At 36.9% G+C, this 22,147-nt stretch overlaps 1 protein-coding gene across 5 annotated transcripts in view; it reads left to right on the forward strand.

The window, feature by feature from the left end:
• Positions 1-22,147, forward strand: part of FBXL3 (F-box and leucine rich repeat protein 3) — a 67,667-nt gene that overhangs the window by 10,908 nt on the left and 34,612 nt on the right. For 3 of the 5 annotated variants that reach the window (XM_072622204.1, XM_072622205.1, XM_072622206.1), the window contains 3 exons: positions 960-1,314; positions 3,561-3,683; positions 19,167-19,338. In XM_072622204.1, coding sequence (XP_072478305.1) covers positions 961-1,314; positions 3,561-3,683; positions 19,167-19,338 — 649 coding nt within the window. In that variant the 5' untranslated portion in view covers position 960. The remainder of the gene's footprint in view (positions 1-959; positions 1,315-3,560; positions 3,684-19,166; positions 19,339-22,147) is intronic. The other 2 variants (XR_011969954.1, XM_072622207.1) reach the window with 1 other exon arrangement.

Raw genomic sequence — 22,147 nt, forward strand, 5'->3', positions numbered from 1 at the left:
GGAGAGGATAGCAATAGGGTTGCCAAAAAAAAAAAGATAAATTGAAACATATTTTTAAAAGGCACTGAAGAAAACAGAAGAAAGACCAGATTGAAACACAGACAAGCAGGATAGCTTTCAGTTATATGTTGAATTTATTTTTTAATTAAAAGAAAAAATAAGTTCTTTGTAGAAATAATTTTCATGTACAGTTCTTTTTTTTTTTTTAACCTTTTTTACTTTGTATTTCAGAATGCTCATTTTATTTGGTGTGTCTCAGGTTCAGAATAAAGAAAAAGAATAGCAGTCAACCTAAACTAATATATAGCATAGATAGATGTTTTATATTAAGCAAAGAAAATAAATGGCCTGAGAAGGAAATGAACTGTGGGCTACATATGTATTTGGTTTAAAAAGAGTTGTTGGATTTCTTACCAATAAATGATTTCTTGAGGCTATTGGGATACGAAGGGTCTGCAGGGGGAATCAAAGAACCCAGAAGGGGGGGAAATCAATTTATTTAACCCTTAAAAGATCTAGCTCAAGACTAAGATTTAAAGGAATTGGTTTGTATGGTTCTGGGAGACCAAGAATGTTTTGATAACATTTCAAAGGATTCTAGATAATATTACTAGAAATTCCCTATTTTCACACTTATTGACCCTCAGTTACCTATGTAAGGTTATAAATTACTACTTTAAAATGTCTATCAATTCTGATTTGAAAATATATACAAACTTTTTTCGAAATTTGTAGATTACCTATTCAAAAAACAGTTGTACCAGGACATTTTTTTAGAACTGCTGCTGGTCTCCAAGATGATTTTGTTGTAACATTTTAATTTTTTTTGTATTATTGTACATAATCTTCCCTCATATGCATTTTAGAGGGAATGATTTTGAAAGAAGAGTATAAAATTTGGATTTCTGTGTAAAGGTTTCACAGGACTGAAGAAACATTTGATGTATCTTTCTTAATAGGATGAAACGAAGTGGGAAGGAGAGTGAGGTAACCAAAACATCTTCAGAGGAGGACAGTAGAAAAGAATCCAAGAAACAGAGGACTACCGATGAGAATTCTCAGACATGTGATTGGGGTAATCTCCTTCAGGACATTATTCTACAAATATTTAAATATTTACCCCTTCTTGATCGGGCTCATGCATCACAAGTTTGTCGAAACTGGAATCAGGTATTTCATATGCCTGACTTGTGGAGGTGTTTTGAGTTTGAACTTAACCAACCAGCTACATCTTATTTGAAAGCTACACATCCAGAACTGATAAAGCAGATTATTAAAAAACATTCAAACCATCTACAGTATGTCAGTTTCAAGGTAATATAGTTTAAATTGTTACTGTTAAAAATAATGATGCTTTTTTTTGGTAGATGGTAGTCTAGGAGTAGAGAAATAATGGAGAGATGGAAAGTTATTCTGTGGATTCTGTTAAATCAAATTCCAAGAAACCCATAAGAAAGTATTTCCTTAATATTGGTGATAATTAAATTTGGGGTCTTTTATCTCTGAAAGTTGACTGTGATTGATTGAATAAAAAAAATAAATGAGATGTCCACAAGCTTTTAATTTTGTTTATATGGATGTTTTGATAGGGTTAGGCATGAAATCTATTGTCTTGTCCTCTGCTTCTTTATAATAATAGTATTTGTTAAATACTCTAGATTGGTTTTCATACTTTTTATAGCAATGGAGCCCTTCACTTTAAACAAGACATTGGTACCTGTGTAGTAACATATTTATCAATTATTTCTAAGTGCTTAGTCTTAACGTTCCCAGTAACAAAAGGCTATTTGATTGTTATTAAAAAAAAACAAGACAGGCATTGCATTTTAGAACTGCATTGACCTACTTACAAGAATAAGCTCCAGAAGAACCTTTTAATTTCTTCCAAATTTTGATTTTTAATTTAAAACTTGGCAGAAAGAACACTGAGTTAGGCAGACCTGCTTTTGAGTCGTAGGTTTTTAACGTTGGGCACTCTTTAAGAAATACTTTCCTCATTTGTAAAATGGAGAAGATAATATTTAAACTGCTTTCCTTAAAGTGTAAAGTGAGGAAAATGCTTTCAGAACCACAAAGCCCTATGTCATTTGTGCTATTATTATTGTCATCTGAAAAGAAGAGTTTTTAAAAATCCGTGTTACTTTCTCTTTCCCCTTAGTCCTGTCCATTATAAACATGGACAGCTGCTAAAAATCCAGATACCTGTGAGAATCTTAGGGTAGTTTTCTCACAAGATTCCCTTCCAATTCTCTTAAGCCCATGAATTCTAACGAGGAAAAGTGAACAGAAAGAAAGGAATGCAAATCAAGTAAACAGGAAAAGCAGTCCAAGGAAAGGAAGGGGCATGAAACGGGATGGAATGGGATTTGGGGAATAGCCATGAGAAAAGATAGCTGTAACCTCACTGGACTCTTGGAAGAGAAGTGAGAGATGCTTGAGAGTACAAAATGAGAAATTTCATGGAAAGCATGATCCTTCAGACTTTGTCCCTAACTTGTACTTCCAATTTTAGCAGAGGGCCTTGGAAGCTCTTTCTCCAACTTCTTGCCTTTGCCCCCACCTCTGCAGAAGCTCCAAGATTGCGTTGGTAAAAGTTTTGGGGAAGAGTAAGGCCTCGGGACAAGAGACAGTGGGAGGAGCACTGTCATTGTTGCTTCTGTTGTTTCTGTAGATATCACAGTCCCTGCATGTTTGGTCTTCCAAAGAGTGTTTTCATATAGTCCCTCATTTCTGACTCAGACCCTATATCCTTTAATGGCTTTAACTTAAATAGGCATTGGAACCACCTGAACCTCTTAGATTCCCTGAGTCCTTTAAGGTGGTAGTGAAAGTGCTGTTAGTATGGTTGGTAGATCTTTGTTTTTAAGTTGAATTATTTTTAATGACTGTTACTGGAAGAAAGCCAGCACAGGGGTAGTCTTTTTGTGGGAAGCTTCTACTGTTTCTCAAAAGCCCAACCATAACTATGGAGGCTTTTGGCTGTATGTTGTCTTCTTCACTAGAAATGGTCACAAGGCGAATGGTCTTGTAGCAGCTGTTTTCTGAGGAGATCAGATCCCATGATCAACTTGCTTAAAGATCCTTTTTCTATCCATGGACAGTATGAGTACAAATGTAATTAATTCCTAACTTTGTATGTCACCTTGACTTTCTCAGAAAATACGAATTTAATATCAGTTCCTTGGGAACCACAGACATGTGTACCACGGAGAAGCATGGAAATGTTTAAATACATTTAAATACATGTTCAGAACAAACTTTTCAAAACTAGCATCCATTTTTGTTGTCATTTCATTACATTGTATAACATAAGAATAAACCAATTTAATGTTGAATTGTTTAGCCATGAAGTATGTCTCAACATTCTGAGAAACTAATAATTTTTACGGTTTCTCTTTTAATATTTCAGTGGGACATTTTGTAAATCTAAAGTTTTATATACGGGTGGAAGGTTCTAAGAATAGAGTCTTACTCTTTAATGTGTATTGTTCCAAAATGTTAATCATATTTACTTTTTTTGCAAATGTAAAGAACTTTACTAAAATAACTATTTCCTTTAGGTGGACAGCAGCAAGGAATCAGCTGAAGCAGCTTGTGATATTTTATCACAACTTGTAAATTGCTCTTTAAAAACACTTGGACTTATTTCTACTGCTCGACCAAGCTTTATGGATTTACCAAAGGTAACTATTTTATTTTTTAGACTATTGATAGAGAATTTTTAATGTACTCTAGGTATTTATCTATTTGATAAGATAGGAGTGAAAAAAACAGTATGCATAACCTACAACCAGTTCCTTCTTCTTTTTGAAAATTGTAATTGGATAGAATGATTTTTTTAAACAAGCCACTTTACATGTTGTAATTATTTTAGTTTGCCACTAGATGGTGATTCTACATTGATAAGGTGAAATTCTGACTGAATTTACAAGGGGGATGAGGTATCCTGCTGACCAATCATTTACATAAGGTGAAGATGAAATAGTTGAACTGACTGATAGAAATATAAAAGTTTCTATAAATAGGAGAAGTGATAAAACTGGCCAAAAAAAGGTTAGTTTCCCACTTGTTAACCCTTTTTTTGCCATTAGGATATTTCTAATCCTCTTTCTTTGAGATACAAAGAATTAAATATAGTTGCTTTTTTGGCACTATCAGATAATCAGATTGATCAAATTTGAAGTGATAAAAACAGATAAGCTAGTGTTTGAAACTCTGAGGTAATGTGTATACATATGTAAGACAGATAAACATAGCATACAGGAGGGCTTCTAGCACAGGTCCACTTTTGATCTGGTCAGACAGCAAAGACACTAAGAAGGGACTTTATTCTAGTCTAGTGTAGTCAGAAGAGGATTGCTGATAATGGGAGCGTAATTCCTACAGCATTCCCTAATCACTCTTCTTGCAGGGGCCGGCAAGAAGGGAGCAATTATCCCTTTGTCTCAATCGAGATAGGCACAACTTGTGCATCACACTAAATCCCATCCGGCCTCAATGGGGGCCAGTTGAGGCAAACATAGATTCCCTCCCAAGCCTTGATGGGGGCAGATCAAGGCACACACAGCTTTCTAGTTTGTGCACTCAACCCTAATGTTCTCTCCAAGCGTCAGTGGGGGCCAGTTGAGGTACTTACAGCATTCCATCTTGTGCAGTCAACCCTAAAGTTCTCCATTCACTGATTAGTGACCACCTGCTTTATAGGGCAACAGACAAAGAAGGCATATTGCCAGCAATAGCTTCACAAGTTTCCTCATTCCTATATCTCACTGTGCAGTGGCAGTCGATGTTTATATTTTTTTATCATTATATAATGCTGCGTAAGCATGGTGGTGATGTTTTGAACCATAATTGTGGGAACTCATATATCTAATAGCTGGGAACAAAAGATTGTTATGGCTATGGATCCTGGGAAACCTAACTCTTAAGAAATAATAACAAAAATTCACTTTACACACTAAAATGCATCTTACAATATAGTAAGCATTTCTTTAGATAGTAATCTTTCATAGGTAGTTAAAAGCTAATGATTTAATAGTGTGTTGGAATTTGCAGTCTTTATAAAGGTACATCTAGAGGAGTTTAAGCATTTTATTAAAATAAAATGATTTATCGTTATGTGAATTCCATGAAGTGGGGAAGAGGTCATGTTTCGTGGAGCTTGTTCAAAGTGACATTTGAATTAGTCTTAAAGGAATAGGTAGAAATCCAGCAAGTGAGAAGAGAAAGGACCTGATCATTATGGGCAGGAGATACAACATGGCAAAAACAGTGAAGTGGGAAATTACAGGGTGCATATAGGGGGGACAGTAAATATGCTCTCCAGTTTGTTACAGAGAAGGTAGAGAAGAGAATTTTGATATAAGACTGGAAACCTATACCAGGCTGTGGTATTAAAAGCCAGGAGTGATATTAAAAAAGAGGGGAAAAAGGGATAGTTACTGGAGATTTTGAGAAGGTAAAATAGATTATATTTGATGAGGGTATGAGAAGTGAGGAAGAGGGAAGAGTAAAAAATAGTATAAATAATCAAAATAATCAAATAATATCAAGATTTTGAATATGGGGAAATGAGGTGATAGTAAGTACTACTGAGAGAAATAATGAGGTTGGATTGAAGAGGAAATTTGGGGAAAGGTGATGAACTTGATTTTAGAGCTATTAAGTTTGAAGTGCCAGTGGGACCCTTCACTGTTCATTTTCACTTATTGTTCTCAGCAACCTCTCTTGATGTTTCTGATTTGTGTTTGCCTTTCACCTAAAGCAGGTCTAAAGATTGCTTGGGAAAACTAGATAATTGAGCTTATTAAGTTAGTAACCTTAGTAATTGTTTTTTTTTTCCATTTTATTTATTTTTAGTTTGCAGCATTCATTTCCACAAGATTTTGAGTTTCAAATTTTCTCCCCATCTCTCCCCTTCCTCCATCCCAAAACACTGTACATTCTGATTACCACTTCCCCTAATTTACCCTCCCTTCTGTTGCACCCCTCCCTTATCCCCATCTTCTCTCCTTTTAGGGCAAGATAGATTTCTATACCCCATTACCTGTATTTCTTACTTCCCAGTTGCATGCAAAAACAATTTTCAACATTTCGTTCCTAAAACTTTGAATTCTAACTTCTCTCCCACCCTTCCCACCCATCTTCAGTGAGAAGGCAAGCAGTTCAGTATAGGCTATATATGTGTAGTTTTGCTAAAGACTTCCATAATAGTCATTTTGTGAAAGATAATCTATATTACCCTCCATCCTATCCTGCCTCACCATTTATTCTATTCTTTCTTTTGACCTTATCCCTCCCCAAAAGTGTTTACTTCTAATTACCCCCTCCTCTCATTTGCCCTCCCTTCTATCATCCCCCACATGCACCCCACTTATCCCCTTCTCCCCTACTTTCCTGTAGTGTAAGATAGATTTTCATACCAAATTGAGTGTGCATGTTATTCCCTCCTTAAGCCAAATGTGATCAGTTTCACTTTCTCCCTCTCACCTCCCCCTTTTCCCCTCATTGGAAAAGCTTTTCCTTGCCTTTTTTATGACCGATAATTTGCCCAATTCCATTTCTCCCTTTCTCCTTCCAATACATTCCTCTCATCCCTTGATTTTATTTATTTAGATATCATCCCTTCCTATTCAACTCTCTCTGTGCCTTCTGTCTCTCTCTCCGTGTGTGTGTGTGTATGTATAATCCCTCCAACTACCCAAATACTGAGAAAAGTTTCAAGAGTTACAAATATTATCTTTCCATGTAGGAATGTAAACAGTTCAACTTTAGTTAAGTCCCTTATGATTTCTCTTTCCTGCTTAATTACCTTTTCATGCTTCTCTTGATTCTTGTGTTTGAAAGTCAGATTTTTGTATTCAGCTCTGGTCTTTTCATCAAGAATGCTATCTCATTGAATGACCATTTTTTTACCTTGAAGTATTATACTGAGTTTTGCTGGGGAGGTCATTCTTGGTTTTAGTCCTAGTTCCTTTGACTTCTAGAATATCATATTCCAAGCCCTTCAATACCTTAATATAGAAGCTGCCAGATCCTGTGTTATCCTGATTGTATTTCCACAATACTCAAATTGTTTTTTTCTAGCTGTTGGCAATATTTTTTCCTTGACCTGGGAAATTTGGCTACAATATTTCTAGGAGTTTTCCTTGTGGGATTTCTTTCAGGAGGTGATCGGTGAATTCTTTCAATATTTATTTTACCCTCTGATTCCAGAATATCAGGACAGTTTTCCTTGATCATTTCATGAAAGATGATGTCTAGGCTCTTTTTTTGATCATGGCTTTCAGGTAGTCCCATAATTTTTAAATTGTCTCTCCTGGATCTATTTTCCAGGTCAGTTGTTTTTCCAATGAGATATTTCACATTATCTTCCATTTTTTCACTCTTTTGGTTTTGTTTTGTGATTTCTTGGTTTCTCATAAAGTCATTAGCCTCCATCTGTTCCATTCTAATTTTGAAAGAACTATTTTCTTTCCATTTGGTTAATTCTGCTTTTTAAAGCATTCTTCTCCTCATTGGCTTTGTGAACCTCTTTTGCCAATTGAGTTAGCCTATTTTTCAAGGTGTTATTTTCTTCAGCATTTTTTTGGGTCTCCTTTAGCAAGGTGTGGACCTGCTTTTCATGCTTTTCTTGCATCTCTCTCATTTCTCTTCCCAGTTTTTCCTCCACCTCTCTAACTTGATTTTCGAAATCTTTTTTGAGCTCTTCCATGGCCTGAGCCCATGGTATATTTATTTTGGATGTGTGGGATACAGAAGCCTTGACTTCTGTGTCTTTCCCTGATGGTAAGCATTGTTCTTCCTCATCAGAAAGGAAGGGAGGAATTATCTGTTCACCAAGAAAGTAACCTTCTATGGTCTTTTTCCCTTTTCTGGGCATTTTCCCAGCCAGTGACTTGACTTCTGAGTTTTCTTTCCACCCCCACCTCACCTCCAGATCCACCCAGCCAGCGCTTGGGGTCTGAGATTCAAATGCTGCTTCCCAGCCTCAGGGCTTTGGGCGGGGGCAGGGCTGCTATTCAGTGTGAGATTAATTTCAGCTGCTCAGGTGGGGGCAGGGCTGCCACTCTGGGCTCAGTTCCCTCAGGGGGTTTATGCGGAGACCTTCTAAGCTCCTGCCTGCTTGGGGAGCCCTTGTCTGCTGCTGCCCTTGTCTGCTGCTGCCCCCGCTGCTGCCTCCCGAGGGGGCCTGAGCCATGGGGACACCCCACTCCCCTCTTGGCCACCCAAAAACACTCTCTCACCGACCCTTGTCACCTGTGGGTGGAGGGACCTTTGTGGCTGCTGGAGATTCTGTCCCTGAAGCCTGCTTGGATCTGCTCCTCTTGGTGACACATGGCCAAGGCAGGGGTGGGCTGTGCTCTGGGTTTGGGCGTGATGGACCTTTTGCTTCAGGTTTTCAGGACTCTCTGGAACAGAAATCTCCTCCACTCTGTTGTTCTGTGGCTTCTGCTGCTCCAGAATTTGTTGGGAGTTCTTCTTTACAGATATTTTATGGGCTGTGGGTTTGGAGCTAGCATATGTGTGTCTTTCTACTCCGCCATCTTGGCTCCTCCTCCGTTCTAATTTTTAAAGAACTGTTTTCTTCAGTGAGCTTTTGAACCTTCTTTTCCATTTGGCTAATTCTGCTCTTTAAAGCATTCTTCTCCTCATCAGCTTTTTGGGTCTCTTTTGCCATTTGACTTAGTCTATTTTTAAAGATGTTAATTTCTTCAGCATTTTTTTTGTCTCCTTTAGCAAACCGCTGACTTGCTTTTCATGATTTTCTTGCATCACTCTCATTTCTCTTCCCAGTTTTTCCTCTACCTCTCTTACTTGATTTTCAAAATCCTTTTTTGAGCTCTTCCATGGCCTGAGACTATTGCATATTTATTTTGGAGGTTTTGGATACAAAAACCTTGACTTTTAGGTCTTCCTCTAATGGTATGCATTGTTCCTCCTCATCTGAAAGGATAGAAGAAAATACCTGCTCACCAATAAAGTAACCTTCTGTTGTCTTATTCTTTTTCCCTTTTCTGGGCATTCTTCCACCCAATTACTTAATTCTTGAGTTCTGGGAACCTGTAAGGTCTTAGTTCTTTCAAGGTGGCACAATCAAGGGAGAGGAGTTTATTCCTCTCCTGGCCTGCACTCTGGTCTGTGAACAGGATTCCCTCTGCAGAGCTTTCACCAGCTCCACCATGCCAGCCAGCACTCCTCCGCACCCCAGGACTGCCAGTCAGTGCTGAGATGCAGGTCAGCTACTCAATTCCCCCATGGACTTTAGGCCAGGGCTCCAACAATGGAAGCAGATCATTTTCTTTTGTATTATGCTTTGGTTTGTTTTATGATTTCTCTCATTCATTTTAATTCTTGTATGCAACATGACTAAGGTGAAAATGTATTTAGTAGGAGTATATATGTAGAGCCTATGTAAAATCGTATGCCATCTTGGGAAGGGAGTGGGGAGATGGGGGGAAGGAAGGGGAGGGAGGAGAAAATTTTAAGATATATGGAGGTGAAAACAAATAAACAAATAAAATAATAAAAAAAAGAATACTGAAAAAAAGCATTTTGTGAAGGATCAAATTAGAACAGAATTAAAAGGAATAAAAATGAGGGAAAAATATGACCTGCAGTTGAAACAATTCAGTTCTGACTCATTCAGATTTTATTAATAATGGGAAGTAGATAATAGAAAAAAGAAAGGAACTAGATACGAACTATAGTAAGTTTATATAGAAGTTTAACCAATATGAATCAGTTCCTATAGGGAGACCATGAGAATTTGAAAAATGATTTAATTATCAAACACTTAAGAAAGGAGAGAAAGATGACCAAAAAGGGTAGTACTAATTAAGAATATAAATTTGTTAATGGAGGAAAATGGAAAATTGTGAAAGCAGTGTTGTCTCTCAAACAGAGAGCCAGTGGAGAGTAAAAGCAGTTTAATGAAAATTTGGCAAGAGATCCAATTCACCAAAGTCATCCCAAGGGATGAAAGTGGAAGGAAGGCAACAGAACAAACATTTTTGGGGGAGTGGGAAATAATATTTTATTTTTTCCAATTACATGTAGTGTTAGTTTTCAACATTCATTTTTTAAATAATATTTTGAGTTTCAAATTTTTTGTCCCCCCTGCTGCCCCTTCCCAAGAGAGCAAGCAATCTGATATAGGTTATATATGTGCAATTATGTAAACATTTCCACATTTGTCATGTTGTAAAAAAAGAAATGTAACAAAAGGTAAAAGCCATGAAAAACAAAAAAAAAGTGAAAATAGTATACTTTTATCTCCATACAGACTGCATATTTCTTTCTCTGGATGTGGATAGCATTTTCTGTCATGATTCTTTTGAGTTGTCTTGAATCATTGTATTGTTGAGAAGAGCTAAATCAGTCATAGTTGATCATTACACAATGTTGCTATTATTGTGTACAGTGTTCTCCTGGTTCTGCTAACTTTATTCAGCATCAGTTCATATAAGTCTTTAAAGGTTTTTCTGAAACCCCCCTGCTTATTGAAGAAACATTTTCCATTGAAAATGTCTGCAAAGATTTTCATAGCCAACTTTTCACTATCAACGACATTCCAAGTAAACTCTACCATATTTGGACCTTAATCATAGTCCCTAATCTCAAAACTCTAATCACAGTCTCAGATATGCTTATCTAGGAGGTAGAAATGGCACTAAAGAAAACATAGATGGGAAAAGCATCTGGATTAGATAGGTATTTTGGAAGATAACACCATTGTGAGATGTCTACAGATTGATTCATAAGATACCTTAAGGAATAAAAAAAGATATTAAAGGCAAGGAAAAAATCTCAGGCTGTACTGGTACAGGAAAAAGTTAACTGGACAAAATAATAACTATCAGCCTATCAGGCTTGAATAACTGGACAAAATAACAACTATCAGGCCTGGCCTGATTTCCTAACTATATATACTCTTGATTAGAATCATCTGCACATATGAGGTCATCCTTGGAGGGGGATATTGGGCCCTAATAGTTAGCATTTTTTCTGACTCTCAGATATTCAAATGGATCTGTGATCTTGTTGATTGAGGAGTTCCCTCCAGTGATGCAGATTGCAATTCTTCCATCCTATATGATTCTGATCCATATTCTCCTGAAAGTTCACACAAAAGGTTCACCCAGTGTGCTAGAGGTCTTCTGCACTTTCTCCCAATATCTGTAAGGTACCAATAGAGCACTCTAACCCTCTCCACTTGTCATCCCTTACTTTTGCTTCATGATCATTCCATCTTCTTTTTCTATTATACGTTTCTCTAATAACATCTTTTGCTCCTATTTTTTTCTCTTCTTTTAAAAATTTTTTAGTAGTTTATGATATAGCCTCACATCCACCATGTACTTTTCCATTGCCCTCTGTTACGATGCTTATGTGTAGTTTATCAGAATTTATGTTCTAGGTATGTTTTAGCAAATATAGCGTACTGCCATACAGCAATGCTAGTAAAACTGTATTGAAAAGATAAGCATTTGCTGATATGAGAAGCTTGGGATCATTAAAAGCAATTCATCTTTTGCTCTTCTTTTTCAACTTTGGGACCAGGTCACTGGATGCGATAAGGTGGTGTTTAGTTCTACTGAGTTGTAGTTGGACTGTAACCAACTAATGAGATCTTTTATTTTCTATATCTGTCAGTCAGTTGTGCTGTGGTATAGATTTGGCTTGTTGTGGAATATTGTATTAGAAAGCCTGCTTATTCCTTTCTAATATTCTTATGGAGGATGCTTGTAGTTCATGTATACCCTCATAATGATTTTGTATAGATGGTAGAACAGGTATATAGGTTGGTGGTAGCTGATGTTTTCTCATTCATCTTATTTTAGAATCAGTAAGATCTGAGTTTTTTTTTCCCCCTATACCTTTGATACTGTATCCTTTAGATATTGTATTAATTTGTGTCTTTGGTAAAATGTTCTCACAGTTATATCACTTTTCAGCACAGATATGCTCTATATCAAGGATTCTTAACTTTTTAAATTTCATGGATCCCTTTGGCAATATGGTGAAATATATGAACAAAATGTTTTTAAATGCATAAGATAAAATACTTATGATTACAAGGGAAAGTAATTATACTAGCAATACATTTAACAAAATGTTGAAAAAAAATCACTGAAACCGGCCCCCCCTTCCCATCCCCCTAAGAGATATCCATGGACCCCAGGTTAAGAACCTTGATCCATTTTGGCCACTTTTCCCTTAATCCAATTTTTAAACTCTTCGTGATTTCTTTTTTCATATTTTTAAAATCATTGCCCAGTTTTTCTTCTACTTCCCCAATTTGACTTTTAAAATTCTTCTTGAGCTCTTCAAAGAATGCCCTTTGGGCTTGAGACCAGTTCATTTTCCCTTCTGCAATTTCAGATGGGAGTACAGTCTCAGTGCTGACCTCTTTGATATTCGTGTTTTGGTCCTTGTCCACATAGAATCTATGGTCTCATCTTTTCTGATTTGCTTCTTGCTCATGATGATCACCCTTTTCTTGGCTTTTAAAGTGGATTTCTACTTCTGGAGTAGAGGGGCCTCTGTCCCACTGTTCTTGTGCTTAGAACTTGAGGCTTTGTGTATTGTGGCCTCTGGTTCTTTCAGCAAGAAGGTAGAATGCCGTAGCTTATCTGGTGCTGAGCTGGCTAGTGTGCCAAAGCAGAGCCCAGGTGAAGTCTTTCTGAGTTTCCCTGGAGTTATTCTGGAGCTAGCTACATTAAGTGTGGGGGAGGAGTGGTCTGGCCACAGGAGGTCTTCTCTCCTGAGCACAGGTAGGCTCAGTGGATGGTGAACCCTGTTTGCTCTAGTGTCTTCCCTATACCCCTGGCTGTGCTGAGGCATGCCTGGGGTCCTGGTGTTGACAGCTGTGGATTCCATTTCTCTTCCCTCCCCTCCCCCTAACCCCGGGCCTCAGAATCTCTTCCTGGTTTGCTGAGGTGGGGTTGTCTGGGACATCTCCAGTCCTGCATTGGTCCCCTTCAGCCACAGCTAGACGGTCTCTTCTTAACAATTTTCCTGACTTCTTGAGCTAAGAGACTGTTTACCCCTTTGACTGATCCCACAGTTCCAAGATTTTTCCTGGAGATATATTCTCTGAATTTTTCAAGGTCAACAAGGGGAGGGGTAGAGCATTTACTGATCACTCTGCCATGTTGGCTCCCAGAAGTTCAAGTAGGTGACTTAACAGACATTTAATCTTCAGGCTGCTAGTCTCGGAGTGGCTACTGTAGTTACCTGGGGTTCTGCGGTTCTCTCTCACTCAGTTCCACTGGACTCCCATCCTAGGCTGATATGTTTGAGATTCTGCAGGGCGGCTGCTGCTTCTGACTGCCCGGGGCTCCCTGTGCTTCTTTACTATGACAGGACCTCGCTTGGTACAGCCTGTGTGCTGTGCGCTCCTCCAGCCCTGTGCAACAGATCTTGTCAGCCTTCCAGTCTGTCCTGAGTTGGAAATCTGCCACATTCTGTCTCCTGTTGGATTCTGCTACTATAAAATTTGTTCATATTCTCTTTTTAGAGGTATCTGAAGGAGTTTGTCTTGGAGCTTGGGTGAGTAGTTGCTCTCACTCCACCATCTCAGCTCCACCCACCTGGCCACTATTCCCATCTTTGTTCTCTGCAGTGCTACTACTTCTGCTTACTTTTTTTTTTTTTTTAGTATCTTAACAGTTGTGATGCTGTGGTCTAATTATGGTGATTCTACTGTCCATAATAGAGATAATTATAATAATTTTTGCAAATTTTTCCCTTTTTCCTTTGTAGTTCTCTCTTTTGATCTCTGAATGCCTTGGAGAAGACACCGCTTCATTGAATGCCTTGCCACACCTTTTATCACATTGGTCAAAGGATATGACTAGAGTAACCCTCAAAAGAAGAAATCCAACCATTCTGTAGCTAGATGAAAAAATGTTCCATATTACTAATAATTAGAGGAACATAAAATAGATCAGTTCTGAAGTTCTGCCTCACTCATCAGATTGGCAAAGATGACAAAAAAAGTGACAAATGTCAGGGCTGTGGGAAAATAGGCACATTGATATATTGTTAGTGGAGCTGTGAATTGGTCCATCCATTCTGGAAAACTGTTCATAGCAATGCCCCCAAAGTTAGTAAACTGTGTAAATCCTTTGACGCAGTGACACCATTACTAGGCCTATGCCCCCAAAAGATCTGTGAAAGAGGAAAAACTCCTATATTTATAAAAAAAAATATTTATAGCACTTCTTTTTTGTAGTGGATAAGAACTAGAAATTAAGGGGGTACCCATGAATTGGGTAATGTCTTAACAGTTATGGCATATGAATATAATAAATTATGAAAGGGAAAGTTTCAGGAAAAACCTGGTATTCCGGGCTGAGCCTGACATAGGCACTTCTCCTTGTAGTTCATATTTGAACAAAATGAAACATGGTCATTTGAAAGTTAAAAAAAGGAGATTTACTTATCCCTATGGAAGAATATTTGACAAGGATAGGTATGAAGGACACTTTGAGTTGATCCAAGGGAGCAAAGCCTGTGTTACCCATCATGATCCACCAACCAAATCTCTTGAGAACCCTCTCCTCTCTTTTCCTTCTGGTTTTTTTCTACTCAGTTAATGAGGAAGTGGTATCTACAGAATATCTCAACACCTTTTAAGGAAAAGCTAGTCATATCTGCAGGGAGGACTGAGGGCTGTTAAAAATTTTTTCCCCTATTTTATGGGTTGCTATGACCAAAAAAAGTTTTATCAGAAGGTTTCTAGACCCCTGGTGATGTGCCTCTTGATGGTTAACTAGTCACTTCTTTGGAAAATTAATCAGATCTGTTTTTTCTGAAGCCATCTTAAAAGCTTTTCCAGGATGGTAGAATCTGCAAGAGTTTGTGCATTGCTGGCATAACCTTCAAGAACAAAGGGTTACCCTTATGCCTTGATAAGGAATCAGAGTAGGACTTCTGTGGAGATTTTCCTGACATCAGCCGTAAATTTGCCTCTGCAGTGTTCTCTTATTGTTTTCATTTATTTTCTCATTACTATTTTTTCTTGTTTATTATAAATGTTGATATTAACTCTGATGAGTTTATAGTCTGCCTGTTTATGGACAGTAGACTCAAGGATCACTCACACATTTTTACTAAGTTCCCACCAAGCTGTATTCTACTGGATTTTCACATCATGCTCCAGAAATATTTTCATCCCAGAAGATAACTTCAGTCCTGGAACTCATACCTCAGAATTAACCTCCACCCTTAGGCCCTTTCTCTGATTGGAAGGTGGAGGGCTCCCTCCAAAACCTTCACTCATCCTCATTTCCTACTAAACTGCACTCTCTATCTGCATCTGGACTTACCTGTCATGCTTCCACATTGGGTATCCTCCCTCCTCCCCTTTTTTAGCTTCCTTTTATGTCTTCTCCATTAAAAAGTAAACTCCTTGAAAGCAGGGACTGCATTTTCTTTTTGGTTGTATTAATATTCCCAGCGTTTAGCTCAATACCTGGCACATAGTAAACATCCACAAAATACCTGTTAAGTTGACTTGATGGTTCTGCCCTTTGGGACTGAGCAGAATAAGTTCTTAAACTCTTCCACATGGTTACTCTTCAAATATTTGAAGATGAAGAACATGATAGTTGAATCATGTTTCTCAGAGTATTATCTTTTCCAGGCTAAATGGGCACAGTTATTTCAACTTATCCTCATATCAGCTGACCTCAAGGCCTTAGCTTAATAGTATTCTTCTTAAAATACAGTGCTTAGAACTTAGTAAATGAATTCTGATGTGAGCAGGATGTGGTAGGATTACGATTTATTTCCCTGTTCCCGGAAGCTGTGCTTTTCTTACTGCAACATAAGATCACATTAGCTTTTTTGACTACCACATCACACTGCTCACTCAGCTTGCAATACGTTATTTTTAATTACAAAAAGGCATTTGAATTGGTAGAACATAACGTATCCCTAAAGCCTCTTGTCTCCAATAAAAGGAGTATCCCTGTATATGTTAAGATCATTGCTCTTCTTTAATAGATTAAACCAGAAAAAACTGTTGAGCTAATCTTCTTGATATCAAAGCCCAGTATAAAACAAGAAAGTGTATGCTCACCAAAGGTAATTGCCACTGTTATAGGGAATGTCCTAGTGTCTGTCTAAGCTCAAAAGAGCTTGCCTATCAGTCCATAAAGAAGAAATTAAATCAGCAGAAAATATCTATTGCCCTATGATGTATACTTGGATGGTAGAAGTCCCAGTTTTTTTAAAAAGGGAAGAGATAAGTTAGCATATTGTAAGCCAGTGGGTAGACAAATTAAAGTGTGTTATCAAAGGGATTAAGTTTAGTCAGCTTCTAGAAAAAATGGTGGCAAACACAGAACCAGTGTGGTTTTATTGAAGACAGGTCATATCAGATTAAGTTCATTTCAGTCAGTAAAGTCAATAAATATTTATTAAGTGCCTACTATTTGCCAGCCTCTGTCTTTAAGGAGTTTACACTCTAATGGAAGACAGGAAATAAAAGAAAACTGAAAAGCAGAGGGAGAGGAAAGTACCCAGCTCAGGGGTATGGTGGAGAAGCCAAAGAAGTCCAAAATTAGTGCTACGAGAGAAGTCAAAGAAGTGCAAAAGAATTGCAGCTGAGTGGAAGGTGAACTATCGGTTCTATTTTCCTCCTTAAATGGAGGTGTTCATGGCTCTACTCTCCAAACAGGGTCAGAGGGTATTGATGGGGTATGAGTAACAAGGCTGATTGGAACTTGGAAGATGATGAGATTTCCCAGTGATGAGTCTACTGTAGGGTAGGCATGGTGTTCTTGAGAAGTCTGAAAAGTCCAAAATAAGTTCAGCTAATTGAGAAATGTCTGAGAAGTTGTGTTCAGGTGATTTCCTTTTTTTTATTTGGTTAGTAGACTTAGAAGACATTAGAAAGCTGTAGACATTATAATAATACCTATATTTCAAAAAAGCATTTGATAATCTCTGATGTTATTGTGGACAAGACATGGGCTAGATGATGGGGGTATTACAAACTGGTTAAATTCTGGGACCCAAAGAGTAGTCATTAATGATTTGATACTAACTCCAAAGATCTCTAGTGGAGTACCCTAAGGATCTGTGGTTGTCACTGTATTGTTTAATAACATTTTTTATCATTGACCTGGAGAAAGACAAATGGAATGATTATCTGTAGATTTATAGATGACACCAAACTTAATAGGTTAATGTTTAGTCAGGATCCAAAAATAATCTTAAGAGACTAGATTAGAGCAGTAGTTCTCAAACTTTTTTTTAAGCTTAGAATCCTTTTACACTCTTAAAAATATTGAAGACTCCTCAGAGACCTTTGTTTATGTAGGTTATAATGTTTACTGTTAAAAGGTTTTGATATTATGCAAATAGTTTTGACTTCTTGGATCCACATGTGGAGAGCTGCTAGACTGAATTGAGCCAAAACTAGCTGATGATATGTGATAAGTGATATGTGATCTTACTGTTGGGTTAAAGAAACAATCAACTTCTCAAGAATAAGATGGGGGAGATATGATTAGATACCAATTTATATGAAAATGATCTGAGACTTTTACAGATTGTAGGTTGTATTTGAATCAGCAGTACTATGGTATAGCCAAAAACACTTACGTAATCTTAAACTGCATTGTGAGGCATGATATATTCTGTAACTATGCTTTGCCCTAATCAGACCATAACTGGAGTATTTGATTCTGACTACCATATTTAAAAGACATTGAGATCTGGAGAATGTATAAAGGAGTGTGACTGGGATTAGCTGGAAGAACTGAGGATATATTCATCCTGGAAGTTGGTGGGGATAACGAGAACTGTCTTCAACTATTTGGAAAGCAGTCATGTAAAAGAGGCGTTAGACTTGATTTGTGTAGCTCCAGAAAGCCAGAACTAGATGAACAGTTGTGGGAAATGGATTTAGGCTCTTGTGAGGAAAATCTAAGAGAGCTAGGGAATTAAGTGGAATGGATCTCAGAAAATGGCCGGACTTCCTCTAGTAGCTGCCTTCAAAGAAAGCCAATATACCAACTTTCTGGGCATATTACAGAAGGGGATTCTTGATGAGATTTGATTTGGACTAGATGGCTGAAGTACCTTCTGACATGAGAAATTCTCAGTGGGAGCATAAAGTAATTATGGGAGAAAGTATGTAAGGCCATGTTCAGTTTCTTTCCCTGTGCCTTAGCTTACATCTTCTGAATTTTACTCCTTGTTATGGAATCTTTAGGGTACATTTATTTTCTTTGGCTACAGTCCACTCTCTGGCTCACTACCCAGTCAGTTTGTCCATGGTTTATTTGTGTCCAACAAATTATTTGTGTGGTTGTCCGTAAAGATTGGAAGCCAATCAACTATCTTTATGTATAAAATGTATTTTAAATTTTAATCTCAGAACTGGAAATGACCTCATCATCTAGTCTGACCCGTTCCTGAACAGTACTCTTCCATGTAATATATCTTAAGTGATTATTTAGCTTTTGAAGATATTCAGTGATAGAGAGCTCCTGAGGTTCCCTCCTTTCCACTTTTTGGATAGCTATAGTTGTTAGGAAACAATTTAGGAATTAATTTTATCTTGCTTATTAATAAGATTTTGATTTTTGGAATCAAATTTTACAGGAGATGCAAATTTCATCATTTTCAGCTAGTTTCTGCTAGGTTCTGAGTTGATTGGTTTTAATTTGGCTACTACATATATTTTGAATACTTTTAACTATTAAAGAATCAGATGAAGTTTTTTTATAGTGTTCAAGTATGATTTAACAAAAAGGATACAGTCTATTTTTACTACATTAAGCATAACATTGGTTACCAAGTAGAGTACTGTGATGTTTTAAGTAATACAATCATAAGTTCCTAGAAAGAATTTCTCCTTTCTCCTGCTAGTAACTACAGTGACTTCAAAAGAACTTCAGTCTGAGCCTTTAACCTCCCAAAAAGTATCCCTTCACTGTTTGGAAGCAGAAAATTGAGAGAATGAATAGAATCCCTTTATCTCATATTTCCTAACATCAGCCAACCAACAACCCCTCCTCAATGGCAACAATTGCATTGAAGTAGCACATTTAGCATAGGTTTTGAAGTGACATATTTACTCTTGTATTATATGGAATCTTTATTTTTTGAAAAAGTGAAATGATGATCTAATTTTTTCCCCATAGTCTCATTTTATCTCTGCACTGACCGTTGTGTTTGTAAACTCCAAATCACTGTCGTCACTTAAGATTGATGATACACCTGTAGATGATCCATCCCTAAAGGTACTAGTGGCTAACAACAGTGACACACTCAAATTGTTAAAAATGAGCAGTTGTCCTCATGTCTCTCCAGCAGGTATGTTGTATTATATTTTTCTCATTATAGTTTGAATAAAAATTATGTAGTATATTAAATCAACAAATTACCAAAACTGTACTTTTTGGGGGCAGGGCAGGTAAATTTGCTCTTGTACATGAGATATTTAAAGGCTCTCACTTTAATCTTTTTTTAGACAGTATAACAAATGCCTTTAGCTATTTCTTATGAGATGGCTTCTCAATATATTACCCCACCCCCCCTTTTTTTGGCTAATATGTCAGAGTTTCCCTTACCTGTGATGCCTAGAAGTGAACATAGTACTTTGGGTGTGGATTAGTGTGTTATAGGGAGCCTATTTCTGTGATCAAGGTGCTGTAATTGAATTAAATTTTTAAGCACCATTTTATACTGCTTGAAAGTCAGCATGGATAGAGAGCTGTCCTCATAGTCAGAAAGTCCTGGATACAAGTACCACTTCTGATACATCCTGGCTGTGTGTGATCTCCCAACGACTAAAATTGTAGAACAGGTACCTGTCTGAATTGAGAGAGGGAGTCTGCTAGTCAGAAGCTGCTTCTATCAGTGAAGTCATAGGTCCATTACTGAAAAAAGGTGATTGAGAAAATATTGACTACTTTCTCATATCTACAGCATCTTTGAAATACACGTGTATCGGAGGTATCCTTAATGTAGGTGTGAAAAGGGAATAGAAAGCTTTAGCAAACAATATCATACACTATGCTAGTCAGGCCACATCTTCAATATCATGTTCAGTTCTGGCTATTACATATTAAAGGATATTGACAGGTTTTTTTAGTCAAAATAGAAAAATTTGCTTAACCAAAAATCAGATTTGTAATATAAAGCTTCAATATTTATGTCTGCTTATTTGGTAGAGTATTTCTCTTGGGGTGTAGTAGGGTGCCATTTTAGCTTTTAACTAAAAAAGGGAACATCAATAAGAAACTCAGATTGGTAGTAATAGTCTTTTTTTTCCAAGCATTCTTCTGATTAGATTAGATCTAGTGTGGCTCTATGCTAGGGGAAGGGACTGATGTGAGACAGTATAATAAATTAACCTTTTGCCCAAGTTTCTATGCTTCCAGGGGAGTGAGGAAATAAAAAATGTGAGTCAAGAATTAAATGAAACCTAGACTAACCTTCCTTCCATACCCCATGTCCAGATTGGTCCACCCTTTTGAGTTTTCCCAATAAGAAAACTCATGAAGACATACAGAAGGTTTTGTTCTAGATTTTGATACTAAAGATGATTCTAACTCATACCTTTATTTATTTGTTCTAAGTTTTTTATTTTATATATTTGCAGGGAGAAAATACTCTTCATTCTCTAAATCTAAGCTTACAAATGCAGTTAATACTTAGTTTTCCTATTATCTTCTTTCACCACCTAAAGGTATTGAAAAGAAAAAAAATCAGATTCCATTAAATAATAAATTAGCACATCCTCATAAGACTAAGCTATGAGCCCATAATTTGTGTCTTTACAATTAGGCAGTGTAACATCTGTGTTTTTAACATAGTATAACCAATAGTACAATAAACTCCCATTTATTTTACCTTATTGGTCCTATAAAATTGGCCTTACAAATTGTCATCATCACCAGTACAGATTTTGGTAGTTTTATTTGCTTTATAGTTTCAGAACCCAAAAGAATCTGTCAGCAAGCTTTGAAAAATGTTTGTAATTAAGGAAAATCAGTGTCAACCCACTGTGGGCTTCCTTCTTACCTTACATTTAGGTGCTTTTTCTCATTTTTTTGCACCAATAAAATATGTGAAATCAATGTCCATAGCTTTATTATTTTCAGGCATGTTCAACTTTTGTGACCCCATTTGAGGTTTTCTTTTTAAAGATGTTGGAGTGGTTTGCCATTTTTTTCTCCAGCTCATTTTACAGACTAGTAAACTGAGGCAAACAAGGTTAACTGACTTGCCAGGGCTCGCACAGCTGGTAAGTGACTGAGGTTGGATTTGAACTCAGGTCCTCCTGACTCCAGGGTCAGCACCCTATCTACTGCATTACATAGTTGCTTTATCATTGTTATAGAAAGGATATATTATCATATTTTTCATAGGTCCAAGTGTTGCAATTTGTAATTCTAAATATTGGATGTATTTACAATGAATAAAGTTTAAGAACTTGTATTTTCTAAGTAAATATTAAGCGTACAAGTAGTCTAACTGAATAATCAGCTTTCAAAAAGCTATTACCAAAAATTTATTATTAAGATATTTGCACTTTGTTGATGTTTCCTATTATTGATAATCATAGTTTGAATAGCCCTTTTAAAAATAGATTTTGTTGATAAATTTATTTTTACATTGCTTGAATTTCTTATCTTTCTCCCCCTTCCATAGAATCTTCCTTTATAATAGATTATTTGTTAAAAAGGGGAAAAATTAGCAAAACTGATCAACATTAAAAAAAATAATCTGAAACATAGTTTTATGCCCTGTGGACTCCCAGCTCTGCAAAGGAGTAGAGGGAGGTGTAGATTTCTTTTTGGGGGTGGGAGCCGCCAAGGTTGTTCTTTATGATTTCACAACATTCTTTCCAATTGTTTTATGATCATCCTTTCCATGTACCTTGTACATATATTGTTTCCTGGCTTTGCTTACTTTGCATCACTTTATGTTCAGTTTTTTCATGCTTTTCATTCATCATGTTTGTAATTTATTACAACATGGTAATATTCCATTATGTTCGTGTGCCACAGTTTGTTTAGCCTTTCCCCAATTCATGGATACCTACTTTGCTCTAATTCTTTGCTACTGCAAAAAACTACTACTATAAATATTTTAGTGTATATGGAGCTTGTCTTTT

This window comes from Notamacropus eugenii, chromosome 6 (assembly GCF_028372415.1).
Source record: "Notamacropus eugenii isolate mMacEug1 chromosome 6, mMacEug1.pri_v2, whole genome shotgun sequence".
Taxonomy (NCBI): Eukaryota; Metazoa; Chordata; class Mammalia; order Diprotodontia; family Macropodidae; genus Notamacropus; species Notamacropus eugenii.